The sequence below is a fragment of the Xenia sp. Carnegie-2017 genome, unplaced genomic scaffold (assembly GCF_021976095.1).
Source record: "Xenia sp. Carnegie-2017 unplaced genomic scaffold, XeniaSp_v1 HiC_scaffold_2, whole genome shotgun sequence".
Lineage (NCBI taxonomy): Eukaryota > Metazoa > Cnidaria > Anthozoa > Malacalcyonacea > Xeniidae > Xenia > Xenia sp. Carnegie-2017.
The window spans coordinates 8,256,612-8,280,365 of record NW_025813482.1 but is presented as its reverse complement, the minus strand read 5'-3'; the positions used below and the strand labels follow the sequence as shown (position 1 = coordinate 8,280,365).

Sequence of the window (23,754 nt, the reverse complement as noted above, 5' to 3'; positions counted from 1 at the left end):
CATAGCCTTGAAATGCATTTCATTCAATATTTGATTCAACCCTTTTGGCTCTACTCATCTTTGCCGTGAGACGTGTTGATATTAATACATGATATTAAAAATTGATTTTATCTCTCCTGTGAGATCAGAAAGATCTCTTTGTACAATTTGTTGTTATTTGCTAGATATAAAGCGTAATTGACGTGGTTGAAAATTTTTAGCTTTCCCATAAATTTGCATACGATTGTTGCGATGACAATTTGAAATTAATTACCCGTGTAAGCGAAGTCCTGATTTAACATTTTTCATTATCACGATTTAACCTTTCGTTTGAATGTTAGTAGACGTCGTTGGTAAGTTGTTAACTTCTCCGTCTTTACATTATCTCAATCTTAAACTTTATGCAATAGTAATTGCATGACATGTGTGAAATCATTTGCAAAACCGAATTTCAATATTGCTCAACCGGCGCGGTATAGTGATAAGTATATTTTCCTGCCTTCCACGGTTTTCTCATGATCGAATTCAGGGCGTTTTCATTCAACTTTTTGTAAATGCTTGTTATTTCATAACTTAGGTATATTTCATTTACGCAAACGTGTTTATATCTGTATCATTTATATGAACTGAATTGTGTATGAAATTTCGTAACGACTTGTTGAGTTTCAATTATAGTTCTAGATTTTTTAATTCAGCTTAAAGTGTTTACTAAATAAGCGACGTTTTTCTATTGATTGTATTTCTTTGCATATACTTGAGGATAAGTTTTTTTTTCATTGCAAATTTTCTTTGAAATCCTAAGAGATCAATCAATATATTTGATATTCTTGTAGATTTTAGAATCATGGACGAACGACGAATTTTAGATAGGCAAATTCAACGATTTTCTTTAACTTTGCTCATTTTTCGTCCGCGTTTAATGCCATATTCTCCTAAGTTCCTTTATTTGGTTTTGTTGTGAGAAATTTCGCTTACTAAATATTTACTCTTTTTTAGATTATTAAAAAAGTAGATGATATTTTTCAGTGAAACTCTGCTTTTTGCTTCGATTATTGGCTTTATCGGAGGTAATATGATAATACTTTATGAATTAATTAAAAGATCATTTTGTGAATACAACAATCTTGCTGGGTATTGCATGGTAGAAATTGTAGTTTTTATAACTAACATTAAATGAAAAAAATACCAAGCAGACAGTTAAATAATTGGTTTAAATAATTAATTTAAGGTGCACAGTGTTTAATGCGTTTGACCAATTTGTTGCGAAACAATTAAAATTGATTTTATAACGAGTGATTTCTTTCACTGATTTGTTTCTTCGATAAGTATTGCATCATGTTTTTAACATCAATAATATACTGGAGTCTAGACACTTGACATTTGTTTCAAAGTTTAAGTTTTTTTAAATACATGTACAAAACTCTGCGATGACAAAGTGTTTTCTTTTTGTTGGTCGTTTATCGTTTTTTTCCAAAGAGAGAATTGCAAATCTAGCTATGTAATGGGAAATGTAAAAGCGTATTTGTATGAGTATTAATTTCGAAGAATTCCGGTATATACAGCGGCATTTTTAAATGGCAACGTCTTTTTTGAGATATCTTGCTTGCTGTGCTTGTTCTTGACAAATTTTTAGCCAAATTGTGGCTTGTCTCGTTCACACTTGTTAAGTGTTGATTTCAGATACCATTGCATACCAGTCATGGCAAACATATTTCGGCAAAGAAACGTTTGATATAGATATTTGACATTTACGTAAAGACTTAATTGAACGGATGACAAAGCAACTTGTGTTGTACGAGCTGTATCCCTTTTACTTCGTCATGTTTTACATTCAATTCATTTAGCTTCGTTAAACTTGTCGAACACTTTTGCAATTGAACACTGTTCCAAAATGACAAATTTAAACCACCAACTATATAGTCATGACAATTCATGGCACTCTATAAGAAACCCTGTTTAGAACTAAAAGCGGAAGATAGAGTTTGTTTGAACTTGTCCAATCCTTGTCAAATCGATCGCAAATGCCAAAAATTTGTCTAGAAACTGGATATCACGTAAATGCTTTGCAAAAACTGTTTACTGTGTATTGAAATCATGTAAATGCAGAAATATAACTTATTAATGACATTGAAATATTCAAAATAATATATAATTAAAATAAGACGCTTTAGTTTCATTTTTTTTTAGTTTACTTAAAATCTGTTGTGCATGAGTCTCATGGGACCTGTGTGTAAATTATTAATGAAGAAAAAATATTTAGAGTTAGTTATCGGTCGTTTCGATGCAAATATATATTTATCGATTCAAATTTTACCCATATAGTATTAGATTTTTTGCTTGTCAAACCTCAGTTTTCAGGACAACTGTTGTTACTTTCAGTTAGTTTAAAATCTGCTTACAAGCAGCTATGACATAGTACGTCTGAAAAGAGAATCGAATGTAAACAACGTGCGCCAAGGTTTACTTTATGCACAGTATTTTATAAACATGTCCTGTTTATTATTCCCTGCCGATACAACCAACCGATATGATTAATGAGTTTGCGGATTATATCCTTTGTCGATATTCTTTTGGCAGTTGCAGTTGTATTTATCTGTAATTGACTATATTTATCTAAACAGCATTTGTTTTCGTATAGTGTATAGTCGTTTTTTAAATTTAATCTCATTGTAAAAAGAAAAATTTTTAGGCCCGTGGGCACGGGCCCAGTTGGCCCATTGGCTAATGCGGCACTGGATACAGCGAGGTTGAAACAATGTAGAAATGATTATAGAAACATGAAAATTTTTTTCACAAACAAATTATCTCAGTGAATTATTCAATATAAAACAAAATATTCAAAAACATAATAATTCATTGCCCATATGTGTTGTCACGATAAATTAGCGAAACAAATTTTTTACGTTCTGAAGTTTATCTTCTGTTATGTCCACTATACAAGTATACTATACTCAACTGGCGTTACCATAAATAAATAATATTTAGTTGAAGAGTTTTTGCAGTTACTTTACCAAGGAATGTTTGGGAGAGACAAATAACAAATTTCGAATATTATTTTGAATCAGAAGAATTTCAACGATAAAAAACAAAACTTAAAGACTTCAGTTTTATCTTTATATTGAAGGCCGTTAATAAAAAAGCGCGTTTGGTTGGAGTGCAAAATTCTTAGCATGTAATTTTGTATGTTGGCAATCAAATGCTCGTAGGTCTCAAAGAGATTCAGCTGATTCCGTGGGTCATAAACAAATTTATTTAGCTATTGTTTACCTGTAATTGAATTATAATATCATTTGTAACTCTAAAGTTTAACATCCATCCATATTTTGATACAGCCCACTCTCACAAGTTATGTGGTCAGCGATCAATAGAGTTACGCCATCGTGTTAAAAGGGTCGTTGGTGGTAAAGAAGCAGTTCCTCATTCTTGGCCATGGATAGTAAATTTCATCGATCAAGACAACCGTCAACAATGTGCAGGTTCTATCATTGCTAGAGAATGGATTCTCACTGCTGCTCATTGTTTCTTAGTTGACCCAGCGCCAGCTCCACCAATCATTAAAAACTACACTTTCCATGTTGCTGACCATCGATTAAACTTCACTGACCAAGAGGAGTATATTTTAAACATATCAAATGTTTACATTCATCCATGGTATGTTCCTGGTAGTTCTGTATCTCCTGGAGATTATGATATTGCGTTAGTCAAACTTTCGGAGCCATTGGTCTTTAGTGATTACGTTCAGCCAGTTTGTCTTGCTGAAAGTAATGCTACGTTTAATGAAAATGATACATGTTATCTCGTTGGTTGGGGAAACACAATGAATGTGCAAAGTTATAACCGATCATTTTATTTGAAAGAAGTCCAACTTGATTTGGTTAGTCTCAATGAATGCAACAGTAATGTATCCTACAAAGGTCAGGTATCAGAACGATTTATCTGTGCTGGTCGTAAGGAAGGTGGTATTGATGGATGTTATGGAGACAGTGGAGGGTCTTACCAATGTGATCGTAATGGTACATGGAAACAACTTGGAATTATGATTTGGGGTATTGGTTGTGCTGAACCAAATCACTATGGTGTTTATACTGACGTTAGAGCTTTTCATCCTTTTATAAACAGCATACAAGAAGGTAAAATTTGATTCACTTGTTTATCTAAGATGAAACTGTAATCAACAAAAACACCTAATTTTTATAAATCACTTAGCTGTTGCTAATTTATTTGTCAACCTTTTTCTACATGATGAAGAAATCATATATTTTCTTTATAGTTAGTAAATCTAGTTTTTTGTACCTTGTACAATTTATTGGTCTTTGATTCTTTTTTGTGTGGTTTCTTTTAAAATTAATTATATAAAAAATATCGTCCAGACTTAACAGCTAAATAAAGAATATTTTGTACGTTTACCATGATATTACAATTATGTTAGGATTCGGAATTTAATTTACATTGTGGGTTGTTGCGTGCTTCTTAGTTATTGGAACGCGTTGCATCTAATCTAAAATCTTCCACATCTAATAGTCTTAAGATGAATTACAGACGGTATTCCATGGTCATTAAAAAATAAGTTGCCAATAGTTTAAACGTGTATTTTTCAATAAATCTTTATAATTCCTTTTGTAAATATTAGCAATCATATGTCCATAAAATTCATTATTTAATTGATGTTGTTATATACAATGAACAATTTCGTTTTTCTACCCTTGTCATTTTTTCTTTGATTCATTGCAGGTGTTAACTCAAATTTGGTATCATACTACATGAAAACTTTAGTACAAATCGAACCTGACGAAGAAATAAGAAATTCAACAATCCTGTATCAGTTGATGACAAATAAAAGCGTGTTTTCTGCTGTTGATTTAGTGAGAAACTTTCAATTTATACCATATCAAATCACGTTACTGAACAAAACAACGCTAGAGGATCTTATTTTTGTGAGTTACATGCACAATTTGAGTGCAAACACAACATCATTAAAGTATATCAGTGAGACATTCAGTGTTCAGTCTCATAGACTTTATATTTACTACAAAAGTCGTGAGGTGATGAGAGAGTTCAATGTCACGTTCAACGAAATTATCATCTCCATCAATTTGACAAAAGATGAATTCTTGGATTCAATGATAAATGTGATAGAAAAAGCTAGACGTCAACTGTACATCATGAAATATGTTGCTGACTTGAAAGGATACAGGAATTTATTACTTACTTTCCAATCTGGTTTGAACGTCATATTGAATGAATCTAGAATTGTTAGTTATCTGAGTCGATGGAAAACTGATGAATTAAAAACATTGGACAAAAATACAATCAAACAACTTTTGGTAAAGCAAAATGGAAACTTGTTCACCGCAACGTTAACCATTCGTAACTTGTCATCATTCTTTGAAACGAGTTTAAATAATTTGAAAAACATGACAGTTCAAAGTTTACTCATCAAAATGTTAAACATCAGTGTTAGAAATTATAGAAAGTGGTATAACTTCAGTGAAATCCAGATGAAAGCTGTTGAAGACGTAAGGATTTCAACTGTTGCTATGTTTGGTCACATGACTTTGGTGGGCATCACCAACAATATTTTAATGAAAAAAGGTCAGTTTCGTTTTAGCTGAACTGACTTAGGCATTTGATATTAGTACCGTCATGTTTAGTCTCTTTTTCTTTTTGAAATTATTTTCATTTTATTTAGAAAATATGCCTTATATTTGTGGACAACGCAAGATTACAAACAATTTACACCATCGTGTTAAAAGGATCATTGGTGGTAAAGAAGCAGTTCCTCATTCTTGGCCATGGATAGTAAATTTCATCGATCAAGACAACCGTCAACAATGTGCAGGTTCTATCATTGCTAGAGAATGGATTCTAACTGCTGCCCATTGTTTCTTAGTTGACCCCGTGCCAGCTCCACCAATCATTAAAAACTACACTTTCCATGTTGCTGACCATCGTTTGAACGTTACTAATGCTAATGAACACACAGTTAAAACGTCGAATGTTTACATTCATCCATGGTATGTTCCTGGTAGTTCTGTATCTCCTGGAGATTATGATATTGCGTTAGTCAAACTTTCGGAGCCATTGGTCTTTAGTGATTACGTTCAGCCAGTTTGTCTTGCTGAAAGTAATGCTACGTTTAATGAAAATGATACATGTTATCTCGTTGGTTGGGGAAACACAATGAATGTGCTAAGTTATAACCGATCATCTTATTTGAAAGAAGTCCAACTTGATTTGGTTAGTCTCAATGAATGCAACAGTAATGTATCATATAAAGGTCAGGTATCAGAACGATTTATCTGTGCTGGTCGTAAGGAAGGTGGTATTGATGGATGTTATGGAGACAGTGGAGGGTCTTACCAATGTGATCGTAATGGTACATGGAATCAACTTGGAATTATGATTTGGGGAATTGGTTGTGCTGAACCAAATCACTATGGTGTTTATACTGACGTTAGAGGTTTTCATCCTTTTATAAACAGCATACAAGAAGGTAAAATTTGATTCACTTGTTTATCTAAGATGAAACTGTAATCAACAAAAACGCCTCATTTTTATAAATCACTTAGCTAGGTGTTGTGAATTTATTTGTCAACCTGTTTCTACATGATGAAGAAATCATATATTTTCTTATAGTTAAGTAATTTTGACAGTAGTTTCTGTGTCTTATAATTAATTGGTCTTTGGTTCTCTTTTTGGTTTTAAAATTAACATTAAAAATTTCATCCATGCATGCTAAACATTGCTTAGGTAACCTGCAGCATGAAAACTTTTTCTCCTCAGCATTCTGCTAAATCAACTGTGTCCAATCTGACTAATTTTACTATGCGTATTTTCATATAAATCTCTATACTTCCATTTTGTAAATATTCTAAATTATGAACCTAAAATTCATTGATTAATTTATCGATTTTGTTAAATACACTCTACGGTATTGCATTTTTTATAAACATTTTAAAACGTCATTTTTTCTTTGATTCATTGCAGGTGTTAACTCAAATTTGACATCATACTACATGAAAACTTTAATAGAAATTGAACCTGACGAGGAAATAAGAAATTCAGCAATCCTGTATCAGTTGATGACAAGTAAAAACGTGTTTTCTGCTGTTGATTTAGTGAGAAACTTTCAATTTATACCATATCAAATCACGTTACTGAACAAAACAACGCTAGAGGATCTTATTTTTGTGAGTTACATGCACAATTTGAGTGCAAACACAACATCATTGAAGTATATCAGTGAGACATTCAGTGTTCAGTCTCATAGACTTTATATTTACTACAAAAGTCGTGAGGTGATGAGAGAGTTCAATGTCACGTTCAACGAAATTATCATCTCCATCAATTTGACAAAAGATGAATTCTTGGATTCAATGATAAATGTGATAGAAAAAGCTAGACGTCAACTGTACATCATGAAATATGTTGCTGACTTGAAAGGATACAGGAATTTATTACTTACTTTCCAATCTGGTTTGAACGTCATATTGAATGAATCTAGAATTGTTAGTTATCTGAGTCGATGGAAAACTGATGAATTAAAAACATTGGACAAAAATACAATCAAACAACTTTTGGTAAAGCAAAATGGAAACTTGTTCACCGCAACGTTAACCATTCGTAACTTGTCATCATTCTTTGAAACGAGTTTAAATGATTTGAAAAACATGACAGTTCAAAGTTTACTCATCAAAATGTTAAACATCAGTGTTAGAAATTATAGAAAGTGGTATAACTTCAGTGAAATCCAGATGAAAGCTGTTGAAGACGTAAGGATTTCAACTGTTGCTATGTTTGGTCACATGACTTTGGTGGGCATCACCAACAATATTTTAATGAAAAAAGGTCAGTCTCGTTTTAGCTGAACTGACTTAGGCATTTTGATATTAGTACCGTCATATTTAGTCTCTTTTTCTTTTTGAAATTATTTTCATTTTATTTAGAAAATATGCCTTATATTTGTGGACAACGCAAGATTACAAACAATTTACACCAACGTGTTAAAAGAGTCATTGGTGGTAAAGAAGCAAATCCTCATTCTTGGCCATGGATAGTAAATTTCATCGATCAAGACAACCGTCAACAATGTGCAGGTTCTATCATTGCTAGAGAATGGATTCTAACTGCTGCCCATTGTTTCTTAGTTGACCCAGCGCCAGCTCCACCAATCATTAAAAACTACACTTTCCATGTTGCTGACCATCGCTTGAACGTTACTAATGCTAATGAACACACAGTTAAAACGTCAAATGTTTATATTCATCCATGGTATGTTCCTGGTAGTTCTGTATATCCTGGAGATTATGATATTGCGTTAGTCAAACTTTCGGAGCCATTGGTCTTTAGTGATTACGTTCAGCCAGTTTGTCTTGCTGAAAGTAATGCTACGTTTAATGAAAATGATACATGTTATCTCGTCGGTTGGGGAAACACAATGAATGTGCAAAGTTATAACCGATCATTTTATTTGAAAGAAGTCCAACTTGATTTGGTTAGTCTCAATGAATGCAACAGTAATGTATCCTACAAAGGTCAGGTATCAGAACGATTCATTTGTGCTGGTCGTAAGGAAGGTGGTATTGATGGATGTTATGGAGACAGTGGAGGGTCTTACCAATGTGATCGTAATGGTACATGGAATCAACTTGGAATTATGATTTGGGGAATTGGTTGTGCTGAACCAAATCACTATGGTGTTTATACTGACGTTAGAGCTTTTCATCCTTTTATAAACAGCATACAAGAAGGTAAAATTTGATTCACTTGTTTATCTAAGATGAAACTGTAATCAACAAAAACGCCTCATTTTTATAAATCACTTAGCTAGGTGTTGTTAATTTATTTGTCAACCTGTTTCTACATGATGAAGAAATCATATATTTTCTTATAGTTAAGTAATTTTGAAAGTAGTTTCTGTGTCTTATAATTAATTGGTCTTTGGTTCTCTTTTTGGTTTTGAAATTAACATTAAAAATTTCATCCATGCATGCTAAACATTGCTTAGGTAACCTGCAGCATGAAAACTTTTTCTCCTCAGCATTTTGCTAAATCAGCTGTCTCCAATCTGACTAATTTTACTATGCGTATTTTCATATAAATCTCTATACTTCCATTTTGTCAATATTCTAAATTATGACCCTAAAATTCATTGATTAATTGATCGATGTTGTTAAATACACTCTACAGTATCGCATTTTTTATAAACATTTTAAAACGTCATTTTGTCTTTGATTCATTGCAGGTGTTAACTCAAATTTGGCATCATACTACATGAATACTTTAATAGAAATTGAACCTGACGAAGAAATAAGAAACTCAATAATCCTGTATCAGTTGATGACAAATATAAACGTGTTTTCTGCTGTTGATTTAGTGAGAAACTTTCAATTTATACCATATCAAATCACGTTACTGAACAAAACAACGCTAGAGGATCTTATTTTTGTGAGTTACATGCACAATTTGAGTGCAAACACAACATCATTGAGGTATATCAGTGAAACATTCAGTGTTCAGTCTCATAGACTTTATATTTACTACAAAAGTCGTGAGGTGATGAGAGAGTTCAATGTCACGTTCAACGAAATTATCAAGTCTATCAATTTGACAAAAGATGAATTCTTGGATTCAATGATAAATGTGATAGAAAAAGCTAGACGTCAACTGTACATCATGAAATATGTCGCTGACTTGAAAAGATACAGGAATTTATTACTTACTTTCCAATCTGGTTTGAACGTCATATTGAATGAATCTAGAATTGTTAGTTATCTGAGTCGATGGAAAACTGATGAATTAAAAACATTGGACAAAAATACAATCAAACAACTTTTGGTAAAGCAAAATGGAAACTTGTTCACCGCAACGTTAACCATTCGTAACTTGTCATCATTCTTTGAAACGAGTTTAAATGATTTGAAAAACATGACAGTTCAAAGCTTACTCATCAAAATGTTAAACATCAGTGTTAGAAATTATAGAAAGTGGTATAACTTCAGTGAAATCCAGATGAAAGCTGTTGAAGACGTCAAGATTTCAACTGTTGCTATGGTTGATCACATGACTTTAGTTGAAATTACTGATTATATTTTAATGGAAAAAGGTGCGTTTTTATTTCTGGCATTTTTGTTTAAAACCATTTCAATATCTATCGATTCTCCCAAATGTTTTGTCGATGTCATGTATGAAGGTCATAATATAATTCAATTCGTTTTGTTGTTTGTTAAGAGCTACAGGCCTAAGGTTGTTTCGACATATGCGCTTTGTACATACAAATGTTGTTTTATTTTACTTTGCTGCAGACAATGTAACTGCCATTAAGACAGTGTAAATATGAACTTTTTTATAAAAGCATTGAGAAGAAGTGAAGCAATTTGTATATGATCCATAAGAATACAAGCGCACAAAATGACCTCTTGTGAAATGGCTGTGTTTGTATAGTTATGTACCAAAAAACAGATTGACGTGGTTTCATTACCGAATTGGTACGATAAAAACCTTGATTTATCTCGAATAATTAATAATAGCTCGAAAAGCAACAGAAAGAGCAAAGTCGCTTTGCCAACGTTGAAAACATTAATCTTCAATTCTTTTCCGGCCAATTTTTTTTTGTTTTCTGTTGTAATTGTTTGAAATAAGTGAATTATACATTTTGTCGTTGTCTGTTCAGTTATATTCATATAACCTGACAAAAAGTGCCAACTCGTTTTTTGACGTCATAGTATGTAAAATTTTAGTCTGTGTGTTCGATGTTGGTAGTCATCTCCGAGATATTTTAATGTTTTGACCAGTTTCAAATGTTAGTTTTTGTTTCTAGAAAAAACAAATAAATGCAGTCGCTCAAAGTGTTCTATAAATGCTCAATGTAGTCAAAGTTCGCGACATTCTTACACATGTCGTTGTAATAATGGTTACATTGGTGATGGTGAGGAGTGCGAAACAGGAAACGCATTATTTCAATCACAGCTTGTTATTGACCAAACATTTACTGAAGCACTCAATGATCCAAACTCCGACGAATTCAAAAGAATTGCTAAAGCTATTGAAAGCAGTTTGTCAGCCTCAATTCGAAGTTCAAAGATGCTCATTGGTTTTATTGGCATTCAAGTAACAGAACTTAAAAGGGGAAGCATTATCGCTGTGTACATTATGATATTCAAGTTGAAGTCTGGAGAGTCAGTGAATACAACGACGTTGTCCACAGCTCTTAATAATGCAGTATTTTCTCTTCCTGTTTTACCATTAAATGGTAGCATCATCACCCGAACAGGTATGTCTTTTGAAACTTGCATACTTTGCTCATTGTTTATCGACTTTTTTAAATTCATTGCAACTCTATTTAATGGCACACATTTTTTAGTATAATTAAACATAAAAGTAGATTTTAGATATTACTAGTAATTATGAATGGAAGGTGTTAAAGAACATTAACGATGATACAATATCATGCAAGCTTCAATGGACCTTGATTGAGAATTGTTCAATTATAATTGAAAGTTATATGTAATATTGTATTGCTGCAAAATCCTATGGCGACTTAAAACCTATAATCATAGCATAAAATAGTGATTACTTTAGACCTTATAAACACACAAATGTTTCATACATGTAAGTGATATAAAATGACAAATATAGGCACATGACCATATAGTGGTACTCAATTTGTACTTGCATTAAAATCATTAGTATAGTCCTCAGAAGCTCTAGGAAAAATTATTTTCTTTTTAGATCTATGTATTCTTGGTTCACATGGCTGTCATGCAAATGCAAGTTGTAGTTCTGTAGGAAGCAGTGTTACTTGCTCATGTAAACAAAATTACTTCGGTGATGGGAAAAATTGTGTTGATCCATGTGCCGGTCATTCATGTCCCGCTTACTCGAACTGTTTACGAGAACTTGACGGCAACCGCCGATGTGTATGTAAAAATGGATACTCGAAAGAAGACGGCTATTGTGAGAAAGTTCCTAATGGTAAGAATATATTTTCTATTCCACATATTATTTGATTCGAGTTTAATGCTAGTTTGTGTTAAAGATGGAACATACCTTATATACCTACGTCTTTTGAGAATATAAGCCCTGGTTGATCTAATCCTATTGCAAAAATTAATTTCCTATTAAAGCTTTTAAGCAATTCTTTCCTTTTCATTCGATTTCCATGTTTTACAGATTACAGAGCAGCATTGATAGCTGTATGCTGCGTATTTGGTACAATGCTCTTACTCATACTCATTTTTGGTGTGTATCGATATTATACGAAGAGACGTGTGAATTCTTCCAACATTTCATCGAGAATGGCTCTTGAAAATGAAGGTTTCAATATGAAAGCTTTTTAAAAAAACAAAAAACACAATACGTTAATTTTGTATATATAGTATTCTAAACTCAAGTAATGAACAAACTATCGCTAGACACTGCTGTGTCTTGGATATATAAAATCCATAAGACAGTCGACATTTTGGGATTCACTAAGTTTTATGCTTTGTGTTATTCTAATTTATTTCACCATTTTCTTGCACCAGTTCGATTAATTTAAATTTCATATTCAATTTCAATTTTGAAACATCAAACTTTACAAGCGCGAATATATTTTGCCCTCTCCAAACAATTTTTCAAAAAACGAGTTAATGCATACAATCGCCAGTTAAATATTCCTATATCTTTTAGTAAGAACATGCGCAAACGGGAGTTAACATTTTCTAAGAGAACGATAAATATTTTCCCCAACTCACAATGAAATTTCTACCGTATTTGAACCCAACTAACGTTTAAATTTTCCCCAACTTTTCAGTCTTAAAACTTTCTCACGGGAGCTGTTAGCCTTTTCCCGGTGCCTTTGCGCCTTTCAGTGAGAATTTTTGTAGTGTGCACCGCGTCCCATCATTCCAGCAAGATGCTCAGGTTTCCACTTGATTCCAACCGCTGCAATAACATGACGTCATTTCTTCGTAAAGAACTCGAAAATATTTCAATATAAGAAATGACGTCAGGTCATTTTAGTGGTTGGGAACAAGTGAAAACCAAACCGGCCACCATTATTCCAGCAAGATGGAATAATGGCAGCCGATATGCGCAGTGCGCAGATGCGCGCAGCACAACATGCGTGAGGACAAACGCCCACCCCCCGTAAAAAAAAGAAACCGTCTATGCATTTAATAAAATTATACATGAATTTTAATTACTCTGTTTATAATTCACAAGTTTGGTGAACTGAAATTACTAAATGAATCCAAAATACATATATATGATTCTGTTAATTTTTCTTGAAAGATCGTTTGATTTCTTCTCACAACCTATCAACAGCTTGGCCGAGGAGTTAGTGTTTGACTTCTTCCTTGTGTAGGATGTCTTCTCCAGCCTTTTCTCCATCGAACCTTTTCTTCAGATGTTTACAGATTGCTTTAGACAATCACATTTGTTATTAAGGAGCAGTTTACAAGCTATGAGTTCATGGCAAATAAAAACATTTTTAATAAAACCTGTTGCAAGCTATTGTCTATATAACCACATGTTTTCTTGTTGTGGGGACCACCCCTTCCAGTGTCACTGCATGTGTTTCTTTGATCATTTAAAACATTAATTCATCTTTCTTTCAGCTTTCAGACTTAATGCATTTATTTTGAAATGCGTTTTAATGAATTTCAATAGAGATCTGTGGTTCTCGTCGAGATAAAATCAACACATCAGACCACTGTATGAGACTAACATGTACAATTGTCAATTTGATGCATTGAAAATACTTGTAATGCATGTTCACGTCATAATCAACAGGCAACGTCGACTCCACTGTTTGGCTGGATGAATGCGATGAAAATTGAAATGTTGTGAATGGTAGGTTGTATTTTTGTTAAGCAGATATCGCTCGTATTAATTTCTCTATTTATTTATTGCATTCTATTGTACGTACATCTGATAGGATGTCGACAACCTACTTGCAACATTGTTGTCGCTCGGATTTGATTATGATGAATGTCAATACGCGATAACACAAGGATTTACCGATGTAGAAAGGGCTGTAGAATGGTAAGTTAACATATACATATATTATGTTTATCACGAAAAATCGTTAAGATGCTATCATGATGCTGAGAAGGGCAAAACATTTAATTTTTGGCTGTACAGTTTCCCCAGCGAAAATTACAAATTAGAATGCTGCAATCGAAATTGTCAGATGTTAAAAGTTTTCTCCAAAAATCAAACATTTCATCTTCAACTGGACTAATAAATAGCTCACAATGTTGTCTATTTAGCTGAATCTGGCCATGATGCAAAGGTCAAAATTTTGGCATGGGTGGAGGGGGTGAGGGGACTTAATGGTACCTACAGTGGTCTCTTCATGTGATTGTTGTTAATATCACCATAGGTGGCTCAATAAATCAGTTTGCTAACTGAATTGTATAAACAAATGATAACTCGCCCCATTTCATTGTAACAGACTTTGTATTAATTGATTATATATATCTATATTGTACATAAAAGATAAAAGTTTCTCCGGATTTTAAATGATTTTTATTGAGCTTTCGACTCATTGCTTCGAGCCTTCATCAGAATGAGGATATTATTTATTTACACATGCTTTTAGCTTGGAGGCGTTTAGAGCGTCTAATTGGATTAATGGGTGGATTAATGTGATTGGATGGGGTGAAATGCATTGCCATGGGTTTTGGTGTATTGTGAATATGATTGGTGTTAATAATATTAGAGTGTAGTGTTTTAGTTTTGGTGTTGCTTTATTGTTCACATTAATCTATCCACTAAGCCAATTAGACGCTGTAAACGTCTCCAAGCTAAAAGCAAGTGTAAATAAATAATATCCTCATTCTGATGAAGGCTCAAAGCAACGAGTCGAAAGCTCAATAAAAATCATTAAAAATCCAGAGAAACTTTTATCTTTTATGTATTAAATGCCTGGATTACCAATTTTCAAACTTATATATATATTGTATATATTCCAAAGCTAGGCATACTTAGCTTTTGAAAAAGACAACAAAATCCCAAAAATATTTTCTGTCGCCATGCTGGATATTTTAAAATGGTGCATACGCCATTATTTTCAAAAAGACTCTTAACTGCAATTGGCTAATATAATTTCTAATTTTTTAGCCAATTGAGTCTTTATATATATCAATTAACACAAAGTTTGCGGCACACGGTCTGTTATGATGGAGTGGGGCGAGTTATCGATTCTTTATACAATTTAGCTACATAACTGATTTATTGGGCTGCCTATGATATCACAAGCCAACTTCTCATTGCTTCCATTGCAATAATGACTTGTCAATGGCCAAGTTATATCATACTTTTGTGCTGATTATACACACCCCCACATATTTATTATCATCTTCCACCCTGATTGTCATTACCTATGCCAGTAGCATAATTAAATTTTAATTTCTTTACTTTATAGTCTCTTAAATGGAAAAAGTAAGCCAACTGAAAATAAAGATTCTGGTTTCAGAAGAATCCAACTTGAATGTATGTGACACATATATACATTATATTTGGTTATATTTTTGTATTGTCTTGAATATTATATTTTCCATATTGTTAGTTAAGTCTTACATGTCAACAGATGTATTTCATTTAATTGTCATAAACTTACTTCTTTGTTGCATATATATGATGAAAGAATTTAATCATGCTGGGTTATAAATCCTGAAGGATTAGCCTTAGCTTGAGGGGTTTCACTCATGTAAGGATAGGAGTTTTGTCAAGGAAGTGTGTTAGGAGCAATAGATTTTTGGAAATGGAAATGTAAAACATTAGTTATTTGCAAAATTTTCCAGGAAATCATATTTAAAAACCAATTTTGCTTGTGATAACATTACAAAATTACATTGCATTTTTTTGTCCTAAAAATTAAACTTTGCAACCATTTCTCATGCAAATTAAGTGCCATGACATTTTATTGGGCAAATTAAGACCTCACCTTTCAATCTTATACTGCTACCACAAACTGTTGATTCTCGTGACTGTCACCATTTTTGAAAGCTGGAGTTTATGGAATTTACAGTTTTGTATATTGTTATGTGTCGTCTTGTACTATGGTGATGTGATTGATTTTGTATAAATTTTAAATTTAGCTTTGGAATAGTGTTGTATCTGATTATGAATTACTTTTTTAAAGAGCAATGATCCAGTTGTCAGTCGTTATAAATGTGACGATTCTCATAAAAAGTCTTTGGATCAATTTGAACAAAAGAAACGTGAAAATATAAAACATGAAAGTAAAAAACGGAGGCTTTTAGATAAACAGGTAGTCATGGAACAAACAAACATACTACTAGTGAAAACAAGACGTCTAAGCCAGTATTTATGAAGCATTCATACTTTACTTCAGGCAAGAAAAGCAGTTTTGCAACAAATCAAGGATGATAAAGAACAAAGAAAAATTGTTATGGGACAGCATAAGAAAAGCAACGAAACCTTATGTCCCATAGCAAGTCTCCATCAGATAATCTCAATAATATGTGCAGAATTAAGGTATGTGCTCTTTTTGAGCATCGAAATACGTAAAAAAACACGTCCCTTGATTTCCTGGAGAATTCTTATACGCATATATTTGGTTTAGTTAGCAATGTTTTATTTTGTAGATAAGATTATCAAATGGGAAAAACATTATTGAAACGTGCCAATGTAGTGAACTTTTGATTTCTGTAATATCAAAAGTAAAGAAAATATATAATGAAGATGATGATGTCCATATTATTCAGGTAGTATATTACTGTATATCGTTTGACTTTTTATCAAACTTATTTAAGCAAATTGGTAAGGTCAAATGTCCATACATCTGACAATGCTTCAATGGTAACCTGTGAAAAACGATATTTTACAATGTGTAATGAGTGACCTTTGAATCACAAATGAAGCGATATCTAATACAAAGATGATTACAATTTACTTAGACATGGATTTTGGTTTGACGAAATGAAAAAACCAATATTTTCATTGAATTTTTCACGTTTATATTCTTTCGAAATTCTACAAGAACTGTGCGTGTTTATTCGTACGTTACGTCATCTACATATTGCTTCTGTTTCCAAAACAATACTTACGTACGTATGACAATGAAATTTCTATTTTAGCCATTCCCGCATCGGAAATTCACAGAAGAAGATCTCCAACAATCTTTAATGCAATTAAATCTTTTTCCTGATGGTTGTATAACATTAAAGAAAGTAACAAGTAAGTGACAATGTAACTAATATTTTAAAAAGTACTGAACTCATCGTGTTAACGAAGTAATTTTTTTCTTGTTTTTTTTTATTCTTCAATGTTCATTTTACAATTGTAAGATTTCATACTCATTTATGAAGACAGTTGTAGTTTGGACATGGTAGAAAATACGGGTGGGCAGTTTTTTGATGTTCAAGGAGGCTCATATCCTTTGGTTCAAACATTCCGTATTTCTGGTTGGAAAATTTGTTTTCTGCCAAAGTAATAGACTAATAGTCAAGTAAAAGTTTAGCCTGGCGAATGCTTGTTTCGGTCTAAAATTTTCTGTTAACCGACTTTTATTTTGTGTTTGGTTTGTTTTTCTTTTGTTATTTATGAAGGGTTTGAAAAAAAGAGAGATTTATGAAATTGCCTGGTCACTTTGCTATAACCACGGGTGCAAATTTTGTTGTAAATTTTCAGGAGCAGAAAAACTTTATGCTTGTAACAAAGATATGTAATACGTACATGTAGCTGACAATACTTTATGTAATACATACACGTAGCTGACAATACTTTATGTAATACATACACGTAGCTGACAATACTTTATGCAACCAAAGGTTTAGCGTAGTGACTGGTATTGAATTTACAGTATTACCTACTTACGTCAATTCCCAAAGGTTTTTTTATTGATATACGTGCCCTGCATATAATACATGTGTTCGTGTTAAAATTTACGTTTTTCAATGAAATAATATTGTCAATTCAGTGTATGTAAAATAAATTTACTCAACATGTCAATCTTCCATAACTTTCACTGTATAATCAGTAAAATAAGAATTTTTATTTCATATCACGTGATCACAAGCAGTCGCACAGTTTGTCAATATTCTTATATAATTTTATAATATGCTATTTTTAATGTTAATAGGTTCTGTTGACAATCTCGAAGTTCACCAATTACAAAGTCTTGAAGTGAATGCTCAGTCACCTACTCCAGGAGGTGAAGAGATATACATGCATGGAGAGCAGGACGCTGATGATGACGAACAGGAAGTAGAGAATGTTCGTGATGATATAAGATGGCGTGGAAACGTTGGTGGATCTGGAATGATATTAGGTCGACATCCTCACAATCCTCATGCTATTGATCCTGTCATTCATGCTGAGTCAGCAGCTGAAGCTGCAGAGGCCCGAGCAAAAATTGAGAATATCCATCCAGGTATACAGACGATGACTTCTTAATACGTATATCATTGTGATGAAATCTCTATCAAGAAATAATAACTTTCTTTATATTTGTTTACTTATGACTCATTGCCACTTGCTCTGGATCAAAAACTTATAAGTAACTGAAACTCTGCATTGTTTCAAAACTAGGCAACTAAACAACTGTGCAACTTTTTCAATGCATCATTTTGAGAGGAAAAATTAAAATGTTTGCCTTTTTCGCATTATTGTTTTATTATAAAAAAGAAATAAAAGATGTTTTTCGTTTTTGCACAGGCTTACATGCAAACCTCGGAGACGTTTATGAGAACTCTCGAGTATGTGCAACCCTCGACCTTTGGTCTCAGGCTTGCACTGATCTGCTTTCGAGTTCTCCCAACGTTCTCCTCGGTTTGCATAAGCCTGTGCAAACACAGTAAACATCTTTTATTTCTTAAATGTTCACTGTTTTGTATGTGACATTAGTGCAAGATCACTGGTATATCTGATGCTTATTGTTGGCTTCTCATACATCATATATTGTTGTGATTTTGTTTCTTATTATAGTAATTGAAGAAGAAGTTGGCAAAGTTTTATCGATTTCCGGTGATGTTGAGAGCCTAGTGGATATGTGTCTTAATGATATTGCGAGACGTTTACCCGGTCATCAATATCCCGTAACTACTCTTTCTCCTTTATCGCATCGTTTATGCTCCAGACTTTTGAAATGTTTGATGAAGAGGAAGACACTGACTTCGAAAACTTTAAAATATTTTTTACCTTGGTACGTAAGTCAGCTAGTCACGTGTCAATTTTAATTGAAAAGAAACATAAAATCATTTAGTTAATACTTTAGTTAATCATTTAGTTAATGATTTTTTTGCTTTTTAGTAAATTGCAACGTTTATTATTGGACCATTATCTCTATGTTTCAAATGAGCTGTTTTATACAATGAGGTAATCTTGTATTTTCATATTTTGACGTCATCAAGGCATTGTTATATACGAACATGTGACCGGTGGAAGTTTTTCAATAGGACCTACTGGTGACGTCATCAAGGCATTGTTATATACGCACATGTGACCGGTGGAAGTTTCTCAGTAGGAACCACTTGTGTGACGTTATTTTTCCACCTTGTTTCAATGGTGAATTGCAAATTTTTGAAAACTGAAAAGTGTATTTTTGAGCGTGTAAATAAAAGCTTTGCTTACAGTTCAAACTGGCAAAAAATTTAAGACGATCGATACATCAAAAGCTGTATAAAAGTATTTGAAAACTATTGTTTTCATAAACATACAATTTTTAATAAACATAAATTTTTTCAGTATTTATCTACAAATTTTTAATATTGAAACTACGTTTCTATGATCATCTTTAAATTTACTTTGCTTGGCGTGTCTACTTTATGTGCTTATTTTCATCGGTGAACATGATTTGTTTCACAATTTTTTTTGGTAGGTTATTTCAAAGTTTGACTCACCTCAGTGTTCAATCGTGTACTGTGTTCACTGACAAAGCCTTGGAGTACATCTCAGGTTAAAAGTTTAAATGAAATAACAGGATTAAATAAAGACAATTGTGCAAGATGTTTCGTCATGTTATACAATATTTAAACCGACTAACTCAAAAGCTAAATGCGGAATTCCATATTTTTGTACTGGTACGTATAAACGGTTACTTGATATTGCTTTTTATTATGTAGGTCTAAAGAAGATTATATACTTAGATTTAAGTAATTGTACTCAACTTACCAACAAGTGCTTGATTCATTTAAAAAGTAAGTTGGTTCAAAGGATTTATGTTGTCTTGCGATTTAATAAGAAATTTATAATGTTGTCATCTACGTCGTTACGGATTACAAGTCGTGAGCTGCATGAATAAAATAACAATTATAATTATGTTTATATCATTGTAAAATATTCTTCAAAATGTTTTGCTATATATGCTTAAATATAAAAGGTTCTTCGTTCAACAGTGGAAAACCTTGAAGTTCTCAAACTTGACAACACTAAGGTACTTAACTCATATAAAAAAAGCAGTATAATATATGTTATTATTGATATGTTTTATTTCTATAAAAGGTGACCGATGAAGGATTATGTGAGCTGTTTAGGAATACACAATGGAGCAGACTTTCTATGTTGAGCCTATGCCAAACCATCGTCTCTAGTATGGACTATCTACAAGGTATGGTTTCATGCATTGTAGTTTAGTCATGACGTATTTTTAATATTTTTATAATAATGAAAATAGACCATTAACAGCCTATAATGGCTCTCTCCTCTGCAGAGGTTGTTCAGGTTTTTCTCAACTCGAGTGGCGAAGGAAAAGCCTGAACTTGGGTTGCAAAGGAGAGGGTTGTATTGGCATATAATAATTTTAAACTCAATTATTTATAGCGTGCTCTGTGCAAATAGCCTGATTTTTAATATTATGTTGTTATTTGTTTTATTATAATGAAATCAACGTGTGTGTATTAGTGAGGGGAGGGGAGGGGGGGACGAATTTTCTCATTTTTAACAACATAACTCTACATTGCATCATTACATCATTTGACTCAATTTTTTAGCCAAAAATTTAAAAGAACTTCGTTTGGCTCAAACCAAGGTAAAAATCTTGTTTTTTTAATGCAGTAGCTGCTCATATTTTTGTGCATGTACGTAAGTCGGAATTTGAAAAAATTGTTATTTAAGGTTTCAGATTTAAAAGGCTTGAGCAGTTTGACATGCTTGCGTGATTTGAATGTTTCTGGAAGTAGAATAAAAGATGACAATTTATCATCATTGGAAAAGCTTAAATCTTTGCGCAAACTTAATTTACGTCAAACTGAAATCTCTGATAATGGACTTTTTTATCTACGAGGTAAACTGCAAAGCACTAAGTTCTTTGAGTGTTTTTTGTCACATGTTTTTTTTTATAAATAAGACGACACTCTGTAATCTTTTTACTCCAAACGAAATAATTTTACATTGAAGAACTACCACTTGTGGAACTTTGTCTTCCTGAAAGATTAAGAATAACCGATGTTGGAGTCAATTATTTACAAGGTAAAGTGACATTGCAAGTCTGAATACGTCTAGAAGAAAATGAACAGGTTTAACTGGATTACGACTATTTTTTTTTTCTTCAAAAAAGTGTCTTAGATAATGTTACGTACCTGTCAAATGCAAACTTACATACATACACATTCCCATCAGTTAAACATGTGTAAAATATTGTTTAAAAATACATTTGTCCAGTTGTAGGTAAACCCTAAACAGTTATAGCTAATACATAAACTTTTTTTGAATGTTGCCAATCCACGGATGAATTCGATCTTAAAGCAAATCTCAAGCTAAGCGAATTTATGTAACGTCGTTTTCTATATATTTATTAGCAAAAGTTTAGTCTTATCTTGAGTGGTATCTATATTAAAGGAATGTCCATATTTTTCCAATTAAGATATACCGTTGATTTCTTTGGATCTTACGGACTATATCAACATTACTGACAAGGCGTTAAGTGCTATAGGCAGAATAACGACGTAAGTGTTCGCTAAATTAGTTCTGTCTTATGATTTCTATATGTCAGGATATACACTTTACATTGTGAGTACCATGTAGATCTATACAATATAAATCTATAGAATGTAGTTAGTTATGTAGATCTATACAATGTAGTTATGTATATCCATACAATGAAGTTATGTAGGTCTGTGCAATGTAGTTATGTACATCAGTACATGTAGATCTATACATGTAGATTATAGGTCATGACGATGTCATTTGCATATTGAAGAAAAGTTACATATCTCCAAAAAGAAATGTACAATTTCATTGAAGAAGTTATTATGTTATTTATAAATTTTTACAATAAAATCAGAAAACGCTGTGGTAAATTTTGGCGTCATAAATACTTTAACATTGTTTTATAGTCTTAAGAGATTATCACTGAGCAAAACCAAGATTTCTGATAAAGATATTTTACTTCTAAAGGGTATAGAATGCATTTAAAATTTATTTATTACAAATGTGCTTAGTTTTACTTATAAAGTTAATTATCTTCTTTCATATTTTTTTCAACCCAGGCCTTGTTGGTTTAAAGGAATTAGATTTTACTTTGACTGCGTTTGGTGACGGTGGTTTCGATGTGTTTTCATGTGAGTTTTTGTTGTAAAAATATGGCAAATGAATTTATTATTTACTTCATTGCTTCTCATTCGTAAATACTTTCATGATGAACTTATGAGTTACGTCATTGTTGGTTCAATACGAATTTTGAAACTCATGACAACTTTATTAATCTTTCCAAATTCCAATATCCTCATTTAGAGTTATTGTATGCTTGTATGTTACATGACAGAAATCCATGAAATGACAGAATATAAAAAAATTTGTTTGTTCTTTAACTTTTTCATTTAAAACTTGCAACTATAAATATTATATTGACAGTTTCAAACTTGGATATAAAAGTTCTAAGAATTATTTTTCAAATATTTGTGCATAACCATGGAGCCAATATTTGTGTTCATGTTAAAATATTTCTTTTCATACTAACAAAAAATGTTATTTGCCTGCAGACCTGACTCAACTTGAACAACTCAGTCTGTCTGGTACAAGAATTACGGATGATGGTTTGACTTCAGGAAAGTTAAACAGTTTAACTCTTTTGTGGAAATTAAACTTAAGCAGAACCACAATATCAGACAAAGGTATCAAACATCTAAAACTACCCGAATTATCTTCAATCAATTTGGATTCAACAATGATAAGCGAGAAGTGTTGGGATTTATTGATTGGTGAGTATTTGGAAAATCAGTTTTGCAGAAAATTAATAGAAAATTACAATGTTACCTGCACACAAATAATGCTAAAAAAACAATCTCATTTTTACTCTGTTTTTTAGATTGCCCAAAACTCCAATTTATCAGGAGAGAAAATTTTTAACTTTGAATTGCGAAGGCTGAAATGCCCATTGATCCTAACTACAGGATTTTAAAGTCTTAAATTTTACCACCACAAATTAAAAGTATTTCTTTGTTAGCTTCTAACAAACATTTTGAAGAATGAATCATCAAATACATGGTGAAAAATCATTGCAACAAGCTAATTATGCTTCAAATCAGTTCTTTACATGTCACATCTTTACCAACTATGAAACACTTAACAACTAACATTTTAATCATTAAATCATGTCATTATTCACTAATATCAATGATGAAATTGAAAAAATAACGTAAGTAGGTGCTCAACAAAGCTACTAATATCACAAATTAATTATTAAATCATTATGAAAAATTTCCTGTAATTTTCTGTTTCTTGAGAAACTCTTTCCACATTCAATTTCATTTTCCAAAGCAACAATTTTATTTTTCAATTTAGAATTTTCCTTTGCCATTCTATCTTCCATCATGAACAATTGCTCAT

The 23,754-nt window shown here is 32.2% G+C and overlaps 2 protein-coding genes across 2 annotated transcripts; both read left to right on the top strand.

The window, feature by feature from the left end:
- Nucleotides 1–227: 227 nt before the first annotated feature.
- Nucleotides 228–12,586, top strand: LOC124440726. The gene is made up of 11 exons (XM_046991159.1): nucleotides 228–332; nucleotides 976–1,046; nucleotides 3,312–4,109; nucleotides 4,711–5,571; nucleotides 5,669–6,472; nucleotides 6,967–7,827; nucleotides 7,926–8,729; nucleotides 9,224–10,084; nucleotides 10,799–11,251; nucleotides 11,710–11,952; nucleotides 12,151–12,586. The coding sequence occupies exons 2-11, from the start codon at nucleotides 992–994 to the stop codon at nucleotides 12,315–12,317; spliced, it is 5,907 nt and encodes a 1,968-aa protein (XP_046847115.1). The 5' UTR covers nucleotides 228–332; nucleotides 976–991; the 3' UTR covers nucleotides 12,318–12,586.
- Nucleotides 12,587–13,654: 1,068 nt separating this feature from the next.
- On the top strand, nucleotides 13,655–23,625 carry LOC124440727. Its single transcript, XM_046991160.1, has 22 exons — nucleotides 13,655–13,812; nucleotides 13,898–14,004; nucleotides 15,389–15,456; nucleotides 16,109–16,237; nucleotides 16,322–16,464; nucleotides 16,575–16,694; nucleotides 17,067–17,166; nucleotides 18,071–18,361; nucleotides 18,916–19,132; nucleotides 19,240–19,305; nucleotides 19,808–19,884; nucleotides 20,052–20,126; nucleotides 20,325–20,362; nucleotides 20,431–20,536; nucleotides 20,919–20,956; nucleotides 21,043–21,211; nucleotides 21,325–21,396; nucleotides 21,791–21,872; nucleotides 22,263–22,324; nucleotides 22,416–22,487; nucleotides 22,908–23,126; nucleotides 23,234–23,625. Exons 5-22 carry the CDS (start codon nucleotides 16,411–16,413, stop codon nucleotides 23,272–23,274), a joined length of 1,899 nt encoding a protein of 632 aa, XP_046847116.1. The 5' UTR covers nucleotides 13,655–13,812; nucleotides 13,898–14,004; nucleotides 15,389–15,456; nucleotides 16,109–16,237; nucleotides 16,322–16,410; the 3' UTR covers nucleotides 23,275–23,625.
- Nucleotides 23,626–23,754: the final 129 nt, after the last annotated feature.

Coding starts and splice junctions, on each gene's coding strand:
- LOC124440726 (XM_046991159.1), top strand. CDS start 992: ATGATATTTTTCAGTGAAACTCTGCTTTTTGCTTCGATTATTGGCTTT. Junction 6,473..6,966: donor TATAAACAGCATACAAGAAG/GTAAAATTTGAT, acceptor GATTCATTGCAG/GTGTTAACTCAAATTTGACA. Junction 8,730..9,223: donor TATAAACAGCATACAAGAAG/GTAAAATTTGAT, acceptor GATTCATTGCAG/GTGTTAACTCAAATTTGGCA.
- LOC124440727 (XM_046991160.1), top strand. CDS start 16,411: ATGTCCCATAGCAAGTCTCCATCAGATAATCTCAATAATATGTGCAGA. Junction 18,362..18,915: donor AATTGAGAATATCCATCCAG/GTATACAGACGA, acceptor TTCTTATTATAG/TAATTGAAGAAGAAGTTGGC. Junction 19,133..19,239: donor TTAAAATATTTTTTACCTTG/GTACGTAAGTCA, acceptor TTTGCTTTTTAG/TAAATTGCAACGTTTATTAT.